We start from the raw sequence: 15917 nt of genomic DNA, 5'->3' as shown, positions 1-15917 counted from the left end.
GGGGGATATCGCGGTTATGCTGGAGTCTTCTTCTGAAATGGTGTCAGTCTTCCCCCTTTAACTGTGTTTAGGATTTTCCTGATCTTTTATACCAATGCTGTATTGAACCAGGCATCCAGTTGGTACCAGCTCTGAACAGCAGGGTTAGAAAATCAGCAAGCAGGAACAAACCATTGCTTGACAGTCTTATGTAAAAAGTTCAGTGAACATTAGATATATTACTCAGGTGGAAGGCATATTCTGGGCCCCATTTTAAGAGCTCAGTATCCAGCAGAGGAAGCGCTCTCTTGTGGGTGGGAGAGATCACTTGACAAATAACCAGAGTACTCACTTCTTGGAATGTGTCAGCTGGTGAGTTCCCACTTGGAACTGCCAACAAGCACTGAGATCCAACGGGACAACTTAGATAAGCAAGGAACCTTGACCCTTCCTATCTGGGTTTGAGAAACATTTGGACTACTCTTATGCCCGGTGATAATGGGAGATGTTCAGAGGAGAGACAATCATGAAGTAGAATTTACAGCCACACAAAATTTCAAGTGCGAGAAGACAAGGGTCTCTGGGATTTTCTTTGAAAAGTCTACAGAACCTTTAAGCTTAGGGTTCCAGGAAGTTTCTAAAGTGCAAGGTGGCGGTCTGTATGGCTCTTTAAGTTCACTGTCTGTTAGATTCAGCCGAAAGCAAACAGGAGCAATGGGGTTCTTTCTTTCAAAATGGCTTTTATTGAGACACTTTTAGAGCTTCAGCATGATTTCCAGTTGGGAACCAAATTCCACAGCAGTTACACCCCTTTTGGTGCTGAGGTCTCACATCCATCCACTTGGCAGGGAAGCACCTGGACGCTGCACAGGTCCAGGGAGGACCACAACCTCACTTCCATTCTACCTGTACTGGTCTCATTAGTGGTCCTTGCAGACCTAAATTTGCACAAATGGGAGGTGGCTTAAAAAGAAAGTCAGCTGGTGTTTCTGATTGGGTGTCTTTAGCATGTGGACATGGAGATAACCCTCCCCGGGGGAGAGCTGCTGCACACATTTATAATGTATCCTGGCAACTGACTAGAAAAGCTCCAAGCCAGCTATAGCAGCTCATGCTAGAACTGCACATTCTCCTTTACTAAGTCAGGAAACAGGTCTTTTCTTGAAAGAGGCTCAGGAGTCCTGAAGGTAGCCACTTCTGACTTCTCTAAGGCAAGGTAGCTGAGAGGTGGCTGACCTCCCCCAGCACGGAGAAGTCCCACCCTGTATGTTCTGCCACTTCTGCCTCCTTACTGCACTCTGCATTTAGCTTGTTCTCAGAACTCTCTTGCTCAGTCAATGTACCAGCTCCATCAGTGCCAAGTGCCCCAACTGTGTGCTCACCAGCCTCTCTCTTCAGGGCAAAACAGTCAAAGGACTCCAGAGACAGAGCAGCTGCCTGCTTGGTACAAGTGTTGCCATAAGGAGGGAATGAACAGGACGCAGGGAAGAAAGACCACCAGGGCCAACAGAGTTCTGTCCTCCACTATGATGATCTACATAGAGACCCAGGCAGGCTCTGGTCCTTATCCAAAGGGGAATTGAAAACCTCAAGAATGTTTACTTTTGCAGCAAAAAGGAAACATACACAAATGAACACAATCTGTAGCAGGTGCCTGGAGAGAAAGCATGCTTTAGGCAAATGATAGATCGTGATTTCCCACAGTACTTTGTGAGCGTGGCTTCCATCTCTGCCCAGGGTGCTGCGGCATCAAACAGCAAAAGATGTTAACAGACACACAGGACTGTGGTGTGTAATAAAAGCAAATATTTACATTAAGCACAATACAGCAATTTATTTAGATGCTTAAAATGAATACAAAGGGAAATAAAGACCGCAGAATCATACAGACCACAACAGTGTGTCATATATTAGATGGTATAAACGATGGTGGTGCTCAACTAAAGAGAAAAACTAAATATCCCAAATGCAGCGCTCAACTGTGCTTGCTGCTCTGACACAACACTCTTACAGATCTAAAAGGTGTCAAAATTAGTAGCTGTAAAATCAATTCTTGCATGTTATTTTAGCTTAAAAGGTCTCAGAAAGAGATCTGAAATACCATTTTTGACAATTGTAATGTCAAGGATACTCAGAACAAGAAAAAAATTCTATAATACAGGAGAGTCCAGATATATATCTTATGTTGCTGGCCTCTGTTGCAAGATTGTACAAGGTTATGTGCAAAAACTAAGTCTGTCCAAAGGTCCATACTATCGCAGGGTCAAGCTTCTGCTAGGTAAACTAGATATAGCATTTATCACACAGCAAGGGCAACACTAAAAACCAATCTATGACGGGCACACAGTAACAGTGTCATAAGCATCACTTGAGGTCTAAAAGACTGTACAAATATACATTTCAACTATTCAGAATGAATACATGAAAAAAAAAAAAAACCCAGTCCATGTTCCCACGTCTAGTAGACACATTTGACTGGTAGTGTGTATGCCCGCCCTGCACTACTATGTGAATCAGGGTAAGGCTTTCCCAGGACATCCAACCAAACATCTTACTGAGGGGAAGAAATGCTGGGAAGGCAGATAGGTAATGAACTCCTCCTCCTCCCTGTGTGCATTCATGAGCCACCAGCTTATTGGTTTTTCACACTTCATCACCCAGTCTACCAGAGAAGAGTCTGAAGCAAGATCAACCAACATATGTCATGACTTGGAAATGACCACTGGGACTGTAGTGGTCACATATCCCCACAGCCTGCTGACTGACCAGTCCTTACAAGGTAGTTCCAGTAGAAGACAGCTTTGCAGTCAGACTGGAAGGAGAGCATAGTCCAGGACGACACGGCCCGTACGCTACGGCAGGCCAGGGCCTCAGGCTTGCTGGCTGCTCAGCTTCACTCCAGTTAAGCTGCCGTGCATGGGATCGGCAACTCCATCGGTCATGCTGTCAAACTGCTCCCCATCCTCACTGTCAATTGTGCTATTCTGCCACTCAATCTGTGGGTTTGGTAAGCGCTCTGCATTCTCAGATGCATTTTCCCACTGTGACTGGTCCTTGGACCAAAACCCTTCAACTTTTCCATAGGAACTATTCTTCCATTTCAACTGCTCTGTGTCATCTTGCACTGTAGCCTTTTTTTTGGCAGCCGGCTTACTGCTCCTTGCGTCTTCACTCTGGGAAGACTCATCAGACCAGGTTCCTGGTTTCATTTCACATGTATTATCCTCAAAGTCTGAGACCTGTCGGGAACCAGGTCCACTTTCAGATGGCGAAGCACCATCTTTCCACTCAACCACATCATCTTGGTCTACCTCACTATCAGAGGCGTCATGCATCAGTTTGGCTCGTTCCTCAGTCAAATGGATGGTTTCATATTTTGAACCATCCTCCTCCTCTTTTTGGTCTAGCTTCTCAGACTCCAAAGCACCTTCAGGAATTACCTTCGGCACAGGCTCCTCTGCATTATCACTGGGAATTTTAGGCTCAACTTCAAAGACAGGGTCAAAAGGGCCGCCGCTTCCATTGGATTCTTCTTCCAAATGTTCGAAACTATCTGAGAAGCTGTCATCTTCTTTCCCAAGGTTAAGCTTTTTGTCAACAGTCTTGCTAGCATTGACTCTTGAGTCTTTCTCGTCATGATTTTCAAATAGCCACTCAGCATCAAAATCCATCTCGTGTTTGACTTTATTTAATTCTTTCATGTTAAAACCTAGCAGCACACCAGGCTTATACTTCTCACAGTCTCGGACACACTTCTTCCTCTTGTTACTGAAATGGGAGGCAATGTCGCTCTTCCACAGCCACAGACTGGCAGCTAACTTCTCAATTTCTCTCCTGGTGGGATAGGGCTGTTTGTTGAAGTACTTTGTGAGAAAGCTTTTCCTAGCTTCATATGAATCATCTTCATGACCCTTGGGGTCTAAAGCTAAAACAACAGGCTCTTCCGGCTTCTCTTCAAAGCAGCCTGGGGAGTCATTCTCATCCTCCAGCTTTCGCTTCTTTAGCAGTGGAAACTCCATTTGCTCATATGTGCGCTTCACAGGGGCCAGGCCTGGAGACTGATTGAGCCGAGAAGGTGCGTTTGTCTTGTCCTGGCCATTCTGGGTCTTTCCAACACCCCTGCAGTGGACTAGATGCAGAGTGATGGTTGAGGCTGTCATGTTGCTAGTATACACACCAAGGCAATGGATACATTTGTAAGTTAGCTTTTTCTCAACTGGATGAACTGTCTGAATAACTTGGTGTCTTTCTCGTAAATGATGTGCAAGTGCATCAGATATGGGTCCTTTTAGGATTGAAAAGCAGAGAGGGCAGAGGGTCTTCCCCACATCTTTTTTATAGGGCACTGCAGCTTGAGGTGAACTTTTAACAGGGACATCAGCTTTTTCCTGAACTTTTGGTTGTGGCTTTGGAGGAACTGGAGCATTATTTTGGGCATGGTAAGCAACTGATTCAGCTGGGGCATCTCTCAGGTTGTATGTGGTCACCAGGAGATGAATGTTGGTGTGACTGCCCTGTTGCAATGTCAAATCAAAGCTCAAGGTAGAATCCGTTTTAGGCCCCATCTCCTCATCAATATGAACCATTCGCATGTGTGCTGCCATCTTCTCCACATCATTGAAGGTGGAGCGGCAATATGGACAAGACAGACCATGAATTAACATATGGTTGAGCAGGGTATCTGTGGGCAGATAGCGATTACAATAGAGGCATTTGCTAGTAAAATTGTGTATTTTCATAATGTAGTTAGCTACTGCTGGAACTTTCTCCGCTTTATGTTCCTTTTCGAAGTGAACACTGTAGACATTCTCAGGAAAAAGCTCATTACAGATTGTACATATTTTCCACTTCTGAGTGGCACAATGGTTGCTTGGAGGAGGGCCTGTGGCTGCTGGTGGAGGTTTAGAACTGGACTGACCTAATACTCTAGATGCCTGTGACTGAGACACAGAGGGAGACTTTACCTGGCCTGGGGGTAGAGAGGAGGTGTTGGCAGTCTGCAGGGAATACCTGGCAGCTGCCGGGGGCCTCTGCTCAGCACCTAGCCCGTAGGACCTCCCATTTCCACTTGGAAGTAACTGTTTGACAGACTGAGACTGTTGAGGGATGGAAACTGGAGCATTGCCACCTAGCCCCAGCCTCACTGACTGGCCAACACCATAGCTCTGGCCCACAGATTTCACTCCATAGTTGTTTTGCTGCAAGTGAACATTGGACATCATGTTGACTCCCGTTGAATTTAAATTGGGCTTTGGTATTGACAATCGGTTCACCATCTGCTGTGATGGCAAAGACCGGACATTTCCAGAAGCAAGAGAACTGATTCTTGGTGGGAGTCCCATGCTCTTTTTTTCTTGAGGTTTGGGAGCAATTAGCATTAAGGGTTTGGCTCGGGGAACTACAACATTTGTGTGTCCAATCATGGCAGTGACCTGATAGCCTATCCGTTCATGGTCTTCAATGACATGCTGTACCAAAGCTTCATAGGATTTGGGCATGAAAAGGCATCGCTTGCAGTGGATGTTACACTCTTCTCGGGCATTTGTGCCCAGGGAGACTGCACCATTGAGTGATTTTTCTCCTGCCTTTGCTATGTAGGGTGCTGCCACGTGTTGAAAATGTTCCCTGTAGATGTGCTTCCTGACGATCTCATAGAGAGGGTCTCGGTAAGTGCACTTCTTGCAGTAATACACGGCTTGCTCTACATTGTCAGCCTGCTTAGGTTTAAGGCCATCGTTTTTGTTTTTATCTTTGAAAGTGCTGAGGCTGCTACTTGGTGCGCTGGAGTTTGGAGCATGAAATATTTTAATGTGTGTTTCCAAAGTCTTTTTATCTGCATTGAAGGTACAGTAAGGGCAGTTAAGGAGAATCCTATTTTCAAAGTCTTCACTATGGACATTCCGGAAATGACTTTTGTAGGCAGAGAAGAATTTTGAGGAAAACGGACAAGCACTGCAGCAGAAAGGTTTTGTCCGATAGTCCTAAAAACAAATAAAACAAAACAACAGACACCAGAGTGAGAAGGCCACTCAAGGCCAGCAGTTACAGTCTTTAGGCATCTCCCCCCAGGAATCCCCAGAAAGTCTCCAAGGCAGGGATTTATTTATTTATTTTTTTTGAGGTTTCTCCTGCAGGAAAATTAAAGAACTCAGATGCATTTTTGAACCAAATAATTTTATTTGTGTCCCTATAAATTAAAACTCAGTGCTAAGTTCTTGCTAAATCTTTAAAAATTGCTAGTTGTGGGGTTGGGGATTTAGCTCAGTGGTAGAGCGCTTGCCTAGTAAGCGCAAGGCCCTGGGTTCGGTTCTCAGCTCCGGGAAAAAAAAAAAAAAAGAAAAAGAAAAAAAAATTGCTAGTTGTACTTGCTGGCTGGTTTCAGAGAGAAGGCAAAGGCAAAAACAAAAAACAAATGAAAAAACCCCTCCATTTTCTTGTTAAAAGTGCAAATCAACTATGGCAAACCCTCATTCTGTGGATCTGTTTGGCATCAGACACAGGAACTCACACTGCTGCAGGGCATGCAGACCTTGATAAGCAACATAGGTATATGGCACTCTTTCCCACTATGCAACAATTTTCATAGAAAAAGGAAAATCTCAAAGTTTCTTCATTCTAAAGCAGTGTATTTATTTAGACTTTGCTGTGGACCAAAAGGTCCAAACTGGGAACATTGGCCTCTTTCTATTTCTTCTGGGGCAGAACAGTTTCAAAGGTCAATGAGGGCTGGAGAGATGGCTCGGCAGTTAAGCAGTAGTTGTATTCAAAGAGGGTTTGACTCCCAGCTACTGCAAGGTAGCTATAGCTGATGACCGACTATCCATGGTGCAGCTCCAGGGGACCGGGACTGCTTTCTTCCGACCTCAGAGGGCACTAAGCATGTACATGGCGCATAAATAACCCACTCAAGCAAAACACGCATTATAAAAATAATTTTTTTTTCCATTCAAACTGCCAATTAAAAGCCAGGCATAGTGGTACAGGTCTTTTCTCTGTGAAGCCAGGACTACATCAAGAAACTTTCAAAACAAACAAACAAACAAACAACCAACTGGCAATGAAGTAGCAGCTGTTTTAATCCAGCTAAGAAGTTAACTATGACCTCCTTATAGACAGAGGGCAGAGTGTTTAAAAGCCACTGTGTGCTATACAATGTGAGTACAGTGACATTAGAAATCAGCTTTCAGAATTGACCCAAAACAGGTGAGCACACACAGCGTAGACAATCATCTCTCCCGTATTTTTTCATGAACTGCTTGGAACCAAAAGTAGTCTCCCCATGTTCCCTTCAGGCTCCTCAGATGGTGCAGTGGTGAACGCCTTTAATCTCAGTGCAGGGGAGGCAGAGACAAGTGTCTAAGCACAGCAAGGTAAGTAACAGAGACCCTATCTTCAGACACAAGCCCTCTCTAGGAAAGCTTTCTGATGTTAAGAATGCTGCTCAGCACCTCTCCCTGGGGTATTGAGTAGAGTTCAAAAGCAGAGTACAGAATTACAATGGGAGTTAGCAAGCATTTCTCTCCATGGAAAGAGGCACCATTTACAGTTATCACCACATCTTCACTAGGAACCATCCTTCTGAACACAGAGGTGCAAGTCATGTCTGTCATTACCCTTCTCGGGGTCACTTACCACACCTTCCCATAAACATCACACATCATCCAGGGGGATAAAGGAGTGTAATAGAGAAGGGTGACTGCAGCCAGGTGGTGGAGGTGATGGTGCACACCTTTTAATCTCAGCAACTTAGGAGGCAGAGGCAGGCAGATCTCTTGAGTTTGAGGCTAGTCTGGTCTACTGAGTGAGTTCCAGGACAGCTGGAACTGAAACTGTCTCAAACAACGATGAAGATAGCATGACTTTTCTCTAGAAGACAAGATTGTATTAACACAGACAGGAAGCAGGCAGGTGGCCACATGCACAATGCACTCAGAAACGGAAGCAGGAAGGCACCATGCACCATGGAGGGAGACTTATATACCACAGCCACCTTTGCTATTTCTTTTCTTTTCTTAAAAAAAAAAAAAAAAATGTATTTTTGTTTATATGGGCATACTATGGCTGCCTTCGAATACAACAGAAGAGGGTATTGGATCCCATTACAGATGGTTGTGAGCCACCGTGTGGTTGCTGGGATTTGAACTCAGGACCTCTGGAAGAGCAGTCAGCGCTCTTAACCACTGAGCCATCTCCCCAGCCCTGCTACTTTAGTTTTCTAGAGACAGCATCTCGTCTACCCGGCCTGGCCCCTGACCTTCTGACCCTGCCTCCACCTCCCAAGCTCTGGAACTGCAGAGCTGTGTGCAGGATGAGGAGTGCTCCAACCACCGAGCTGCAGTCTGACTTCAGAAATCTGTCTGTTTCAGTCCTGCAAGTTTCAGTCCAGGAACGTGGTTTTCCTATCACTCAGGAAAATGAGACGTGTACTTAGACACTTTCCACATCAGGCCATTGCCCAGACGGAGTTGTCACTATCAATGGTTTGTGGGTGTGCTGGGCATTCCTGTGAGACTTACCTGATTTTTCGTAAGAGAAGGGTCCCACAGTCCTACATCCTCCCATGTAGTGTTTTTCAAATAAAAGTCATTAGGTTCAAACTGTTTAAAATCCTAGAAGACAGTGAGAGAAATTTACAAAAACACAGTGGCATCAACCCCAGAAGACCCCACACACAAATCCTATCTCTTTAACCAGTATGGAAGGGTCCAAGAGAGTCAACCCACTGAGACTAATGAACGCACTGGTGCTGAGGCGCTCAGCACATAGACAAGGCACACGGCCAGCTTTCCAAATAAAGTGCTGCGAGCGCAGATGGCGGCTGCAGCAGTCCCACAGCAGCTCTATTAACCACAACTCACCAGTCAACACTGGGTGAAGGAGGGTCGTGTGCCAGTAGTACCCTTGTAGGAGTAAGAGTCTAGTTTGGGTTCATAAACAAACAAACAAACAAATGGAAGGAGGGGTGGATCTGAAATAAAACTCAGACTTTTAAACCTAGAAAGAAAGTAAGCAACATGCCGTCCAGTTTCTACTCTGTGACGTGGAATTGTACTGCTCCCCTTCATGACTAAGAAGAAAGCAGGGTAAATAGCTATAGGTGGAAAGCTCAATGTGTGAAAACCTCAGAGTGTGTAATGGGTCTAGGGGGAAGAGCAAACCCAGCACGGGACAGGAAAGACACTCTGCATATTTATTTGGTAAGGATCACCCCCACCCCCAAGTACAGATCCATATGAATCTGAGGGGCAGAAGAGCTACCTCCACCCCGTGAACAAATCACCAGAAGCCCACTTCTGAGAAACTCTGCTACATCTCTCATTACTCTGGGGACTCAGGAGAAGAGAACTTGCTCCATAAATAAAACATACATCAATTCCACCCCTGACCTGTGTCCCCAGCATTTGTTTTGTGCTGAGCATTGTGCCAGGTAGGTAGTGGGAAATAAATGGCTAACCAAGGCCAACTGTGGCCCGGTCAGTAGGAACTTAAAAGCGTGTCAGGGAAATAGCTGTAAGCACTTCAATGGGAGGTTGTGTCTAACTAACCGTAAGATTGGGAACAAGGAGATCTGGAAAAGGAGGAGACGCCTCTATCTAGCCTACGGGGCTTCGAAGGCTCAGAATAAAAAGGATAGCAAACAGTCTGGAAAGGCCAAACTGTTACACAGGGCAAGATAAGTCTTTGACAGTTCAGAAGGCTGACAAATGCTCAAATCCTGAGGAAAGAGATGACACACACTCAGACACCTGTGCCAACAGTCAGGTCAACAGAAACACTCAGGCTTGTCAGAAGGAAAACAGGCTCTGCAGCCCCAATTCCTCTTTCATAGACTGGAGATAAGAATTCCTAGAGCCCCCTAAAGGTTACTCAAGGACAAAGCTCATATATAATTTTAAAGCACCTCGTGCACTGTCTGACTTGTATGTATTCTCCGTGCTCTAACTAGTTTTGCCTCAGGTTACGAAGATGATTAGGTTTTTGGGAAAACGATGTAAGCTATCCTAAGTGAGAAGGTTACGTACGGAGAAGCTCAAGGTCTAGTTAAAATTTACTACCACACCTAACAGTGAACCTTTGCCCATGGACACAGTGATGGATCAGAAGCCGAGTCACATTAAAATTTAAAAATGGCATGCTACTTACTTCTATATGTTCTTTACAGTATTCCAACCCAATGTCACTAAGTATTTTTTTCACAGTTTTCCGGGCTTTTCTTAAACTGCCAAGATTGTTGACAGGAAGTTGGAACATAGTTTCTATTGGAAAAAAAAATTTAAGTCAAGTCAAAACATGTACAACTTGTAAAAGTTACTACTTCCACTGATGACAGGACCCAAACCCTGGCTCCCTCAGTTGAGAATCCCTTGCCTAGCACAGAACACTTGAGTCGAAGGCAAGAAGGTGAGTCCTATTTTACAAGAGGACATTTTAGACCACAAGTCTAGGCACACAAGTCTCAGTAAGCTGTAAAAATCTGTTCAGAGATGAATTTGAAGTTGGAAAATGAAAGCAACAATATCAATCAGCTATCTCAAAACCAAATCAAGTGCGCACGTCTCCTCTTGATGTTGGACCAAAGAAGCTGGGACCACTCCGAACTTCACAGCACTGCTCGCTCGCTCAGCTTTCAGTGATGAGGGGACGAGTGTGCCATCTGAAATGTCCCGATCAAGGCAATGACACTCACAGAAGCAACATGTCATTCAGTGACTGTTTCTGTCTCCTCCTCAAACCAAAGTCCCAGATGGTAGTGGGACTGGCTCCTTGAGTAGCAACACACCAGGGCAAAGGCCTCACGTAGGCCACAGAATAAACACATAGATGGAAAAGCCATGCTTGTGGCACCAGAAGATACAGCAATTGCTGTAGTCTTTCTGGGATCCTTAAAAAAGTGTAATGCCTGTGAGTGCGCGCACTTGTGCTTAAAGGAACCAAAAGCTGCCTGGCTGTCCCACATTCACTAAAGGTAAAATGTAGATCCATTTCCCAAGTTTCTTAAAAACCAAGGCACTTACGTTTATTTAAGAAAACTGAATTAGTAAAATTTAAGGTGAGATTTTTAAGGCTTTGAATGTGACTTTTTTATAATAATCTAAATCCAACATAATTTCGCAGAATAAAGTAGCTCTAAGACCAGAGCCACAAAAAACAAAACGAACAAACTGACCCCAAAGCACCAGCAACTGGGATCTCATAAACCTGCACTCTAACTGTAAACCATCACCCTTACTGACAGCAAGCCTCAATCTGGGGATGCTGCTGTAAGACCCAGGTCCCAGAACACCCCATTATGAAATACCAACTTAGCTGGGTCTCCCAACACCAAAATATTCACTGAAAACTCAGCACTTCCCAGCCTTATATCATTCTCTCGATAAACTTCTATGAGCTTAAGACCAGGGCTGACAGTGCTCTCTCCCCAGAAGGAGCAACATAACCATCTCTTCCTTCATACTCTCTGGTCTTTACACCAAACCAAGCAAGAAGGTTTCAATAAAACACCAGTCGGTGTCAGAATTAATACACATGACCTCCACCTCTTCCTCGGGCCACTACCTACCTGTTAAAGCACTTAGAGGTCAGGCTGGGCTAGGCCATAGCACATTTAGAATCCCAGCACTCAGGAGGATCATGAGCTGATGGCACCTCTACCCTAAATGGCAGAAGCCATGCACAGCTGATACCTTGGCTCAAAAATGTAGTTCAAGTCAGTAACTAGCTCCAGGATTTACCATTGTCACCCATCCAGGTTTTTTGCCTAAGTTTTAAAGAGTCACCCCGACCTCCCCAATAGCCTCAAAACCATGTTGAACTAGAAACCTCAACAAACAGACCATATTTTGAAAACAAAGACAACACCCTGCAGTGCAGAGGGAGGGCGGGCTGGGTGTACTTTCCTCAAATCCATCCTTGGGTCAGCAATCTCCCCTGCCAGCCTCTGTTCCTTATGATGGCAGTTTCTAACAGGTTCTTGCCCAGGAAAACCTCCTTTCACATGGCACAAACAGGGCCAATTGTCCAACTTAATGGACCTGTCCTCTTGTTCATCAATCACTTCCAAGACACCTAAGCCTTGTAGGTCACAGTGCTGGGAACACATAGGAGGTCCTTGGGCAACACATTTCACACAAAGCTTGCTTGTTCAGCTTCGGTTGGAAACCACTCCTGCCACAAATGATGTGCAGTCTGTCAGTGAGGACTCGGATGAGCAACAGGTTTCATCTCCCTCGGCAGATACTGATCAGTACACAAAACTGTTTATGTGCTCAAAACATGGCTGTCAGGTGTGCTGGAAAGCAGAGAGGGAAAGAGGCTTGAGGCAGCATTCTCCTCACTGTGTCCACATCCTTTTCTAGACACAAGCACAGGTGCTCAAGCTTTGTTGCACCAAAAGTCTTTGTAGAAATAATGGGCAGCAGGACACACAAAAGAAGCGAGTCAAATGAACTTGGGACTGATTAGAAAGAAGTCTGTCAAAAATATTCAGTAATTCTACAAAACCTCCAGGCCCTGACAACCACAACTAAAACACTACAGTCATTGCTAAATTCTAAAATAATTTTGGGGCAGGCCAATTAGCTCAGCTGGTTAAGAAACGAGGTGCTAATAGTTCTAATTTTGGGAATGCTCAATCCATGTGTTTTATTCACAGCTATGTAATAACTGGAAAAGCTAAACAGTATAAGGCAGGCTGACCCTCAGAGAGTCCCACCAGCCTTTACTTTGTCTCTGCTTCCTGAGAGCTGGAGTAAAGGCATGTGTTACCAATTCTGGCTCATAATCACCTTTTGAGACTGTCTTAAAAATCCATTTGGAATGAGTGAGTCCTACCCTTTCTCAATCTCACTCACACCTGGAGAGTAGAACAGGAGCATCAGTTTAACCCAAGCCAAACCTTTACTTTTGTGTTTTATTAGAAATCAAGAGTCTGATGGCTGCAATGAAAATCAGATTCATCTAGGCCCAAGGCTACAGATGAATTAAAACCATGCATAGAGCATAGTATGCTTGAACCTCTATGCCTTTCAGATACCATAAGCAATTACTTCACGCACCAAGAGGGTAAACAGAAAACAGCCCAGTTGTAGGCCCAACCTGTACAGGGGAAAGGGCTGTCACCCACTATCAGTACCTGGCAATACTAAACAGGTTCTCAGGAAGATGGAGGAGGGCACAACCACAACAGTGACAGTTTAGCAGCTCAAGGGAAGGTCTGCAGGACATGAAGCACCAGCGAGGCTCGTCTGTCTCACCGTCCTACAGAACTACCAAATCAGGGCGATACCACTGACTCCTACTTTAGAACTACAAAAGATCAAACAGTAAAACACAGTGAGTAGAGTCTTGTGTCCAGGGAGCCAGGGGTTTGAGTCCCTGCATCTCAAACAGACAGAAGGCAAATACTTCTCAGATCAACTTGTCCGGGTTACACTGCAGCCAGAGAACACAACGGTGTCTTTAAAAGTAAAGCCAGCTTGCTTCAGTACGTACCGCTACTTGACCTTTCTTGACCACTCATGAGTGTCTGGGCTAACTAAATGTTGACAGTACAATGGCAAACATGACAGACAGCCAACCACAAGCATCTATCTTTTTCTACCACTTTCCAAAACTATTTGGGAACCAAAATCTGAACATGCACAAGTTACTGGAAGGAGAGATATGGCCCTCTGGTTCATAAGACTAATCCAGCACTGCAGGAAGGGCCAACGAGGACAGTCACTTTTTCACACAACAGAAAATGAGGAGCTGCTCCACATTAGTGGTTTTTAAACGGTTGATATGTTCTTGAGACAGGGCCACATATACCCTAAGCTGAACTTGAACTTGCATCCATGTCCTAAGTACAAGGACCACAGACCTAAGCCACCCTCCGTCTCCTTTACTCCATTTTTTTCTATGCCAAAGTGGCTGACAATCCTGTATCGGTATGTGTACTTCGGGTTTGTTTATCTTTATCTTTTGCAAATAAACCTTAAAAAGGCCTTGCTAGACTCTTTCATCCAGCAAGGCCCCCTATCAAGAGGCTCCTTTCAGTTTGGAAGTCATCACCTATACACTGCTGCCACCAGGAAATAGTCCCCCTTTCAGGATTGTCAGTGAGAAAAAGTCCTTCAGGTACCAACAGAAGGGCTGCTCTAACATCGCTCTTCTCTATCTCAAACACCATGGCAGTCAATTCTGGCTGCCCAGGGACAAAATGTTCTGGATTAGATAAAACTGCAACAAGACAGAAGAATATGAGAGATGGCTCAGACAGAGGCTGAGAGCACCCAGGCTGGTTTCTCAGCACCCACATGGTGGTTCACAGCTGTCTCTGACTGCAGCTCCAGGGGATCTGAAGCACTCTTTGGGTTTCTGAGGGCACCAGGTACAACATGGTGGAACAACACATCCGCATAAAGAAATTTAAAAAAAAAAAAAAAAAAAAAAATTAGGTTTAGGGCCAGCAGCTGGCTCTCTGGGTAAAAAGACACTTGCCATCAAACCTGGTGACTTGAGTTTAATCCTTGGGATTCCACACGATGGGAAAAAAACCAGGTCAATTTTCTGACCTCCACACACATACCATGGCACCTCAAAGAAAATAAACAAATGTATTTAAACAAATGACACAAATGTATTGTTTTTAGTACTGCTAGGCATCAAATTAAAGACATTTCTTTCCCTTTTTCCAAGTTTTCTCTCTCTCCCAACTAACTGTGATCAATTATTTTTGCCAGCTGCCTAGTGATCTTCAAGTCATTCCCCAACAGAGAGGCTACAGCTTGTCAATCTTCCTGCTTGGCCTTGTGTGAACTAGTTACTCTGATGTGAGAAATACTATTTTAAAATTAATACCAAAATTAATACCAAAACGTCCATTTGTTTGGTACTTCATTCACCAAGAAGAGAGACAATACCACACTGAGATGGTATGTCAGAATGCTACTGCCATAGCTTAGCCAGATCAAAACTGAAGAGCTTAGTCCAGTAGCCTGTGGGAGCACACACAGATTAAAATCTGTACACATCTAAGCCAGCCAGATGAGCCTACAACACCCAGAAGAGAAACAAGGATACAGCTGAGGACAAGGCATGCTCTCCTATCAGCTAGAATACTAACGGCCACTAACCAACCACACTGAAGGGTCTTTCCCTTTTTGTTTAAAAGACAGACAAAAGAGTTAAGCTTGTGTATTTAAGGCACTCGTGTAGGTCAGAGAACTTTTAAGAGTTAGTTCTCGGCAGGCATGGTGGCACACACCTTTAATCCCAGCACTTGGAGGCAGAGGCAGGTGGATCTGAGTTTGAGGCCAGCTTGGTCTAGACAGCTAGTTCCAGGACAGCCAGGGGCTCCACGTAGAAACTGTCTCCAAACCCAAAAAAGAAAACAAACAAACAAACAAGCAAGCGGCACCACATCAGCACATGACAGCCTTTAAAAAGGGAATGTCCTCCATCACCTTGCCATTGTTAACATTTCTGGAGATGATGAGTTCTCCTGTAGACAAGTAAGGCTGACCTCAAACTCACTGTGTGTAACAGGTGTGAACCACTGCACTAAGTGTGTTTTTCTGAAGGTTATTTGGAGAAGGCAGAGGCTTTTGATAGTTTGTATTTGTGGATTGTTAGTGGGGTGTTAGGCTATCTTTCTAAATGTCCCCATCTTTCTAAATAAAGTACTAAACCTGCCCCAGCGCAGACAAACTTTTGAAACATGGTAGGTGAATGAAGCCAGTCATAAAAGGCCATTGTTATTTGACCTTGTTTCTATGAAGTATGTAGAAGCAGCGGATCTTGATGTGGAGATCAGGGCAGCCTGGGAGGTGGGAGAACAGGAGGGAGATTGTTGATGGGCACCAGGCTTCCTCCTGGGGGTGGATGAAAGTGATTTTTACCTATTGTTCTCCCCGCCCCTATTTATGTATGTATTAATTTATTCACTTTACATCCTG

The 15917-nt window shown here is 44.7% G+C and overlaps 1 protein-coding gene across 4 annotated transcripts in view; it reads right to left on the bottom strand.

Moving 5' to 3' along the window:
* Positions 1–699: 699 nt before the first annotated feature.
* Positions 700–15917, bottom strand: part of Adnp (activity dependent neuroprotector homeobox) — a 29780-nt gene continuing 14562 nt past the window's right edge. For 3 of the 4 annotated variants that reach the window (XM_032904742.1, XM_032904740.1, XM_032904741.1), the window contains 3 exons: positions 10123–10235; positions 8496–8588; positions 700–5960 (listed from right to left, as the gene is read on the bottom strand). In XM_032904742.1, coding sequence (XP_032760633.1) covers positions 2850–5960; positions 8496–8588; positions 10123–10230 — 3312 coding nt within the window. In that variant the 5' untranslated portion in view covers positions 10231–10235 and the 3' untranslated portion in view covers positions 700–2849. The remainder of the gene's footprint in view (positions 5961–8495; positions 8589–10122; positions 10236–15917) is intronic. The other variant, XM_032904744.1, reaches the window with a different exon arrangement.

Source organism: Rattus rattus, chromosome 5, assembly GCF_011064425.1.
Source record: "Rattus rattus isolate New Zealand chromosome 5, Rrattus_CSIRO_v1, whole genome shotgun sequence".
Classification (NCBI taxonomy): Eukaryota; Metazoa; Chordata; class Mammalia; order Rodentia; family Muridae; genus Rattus; species Rattus rattus.
Note: the sequence above shows the minus strand (reverse complement) of the source record. Positions and strands in the feature narration are given on the sequence as shown.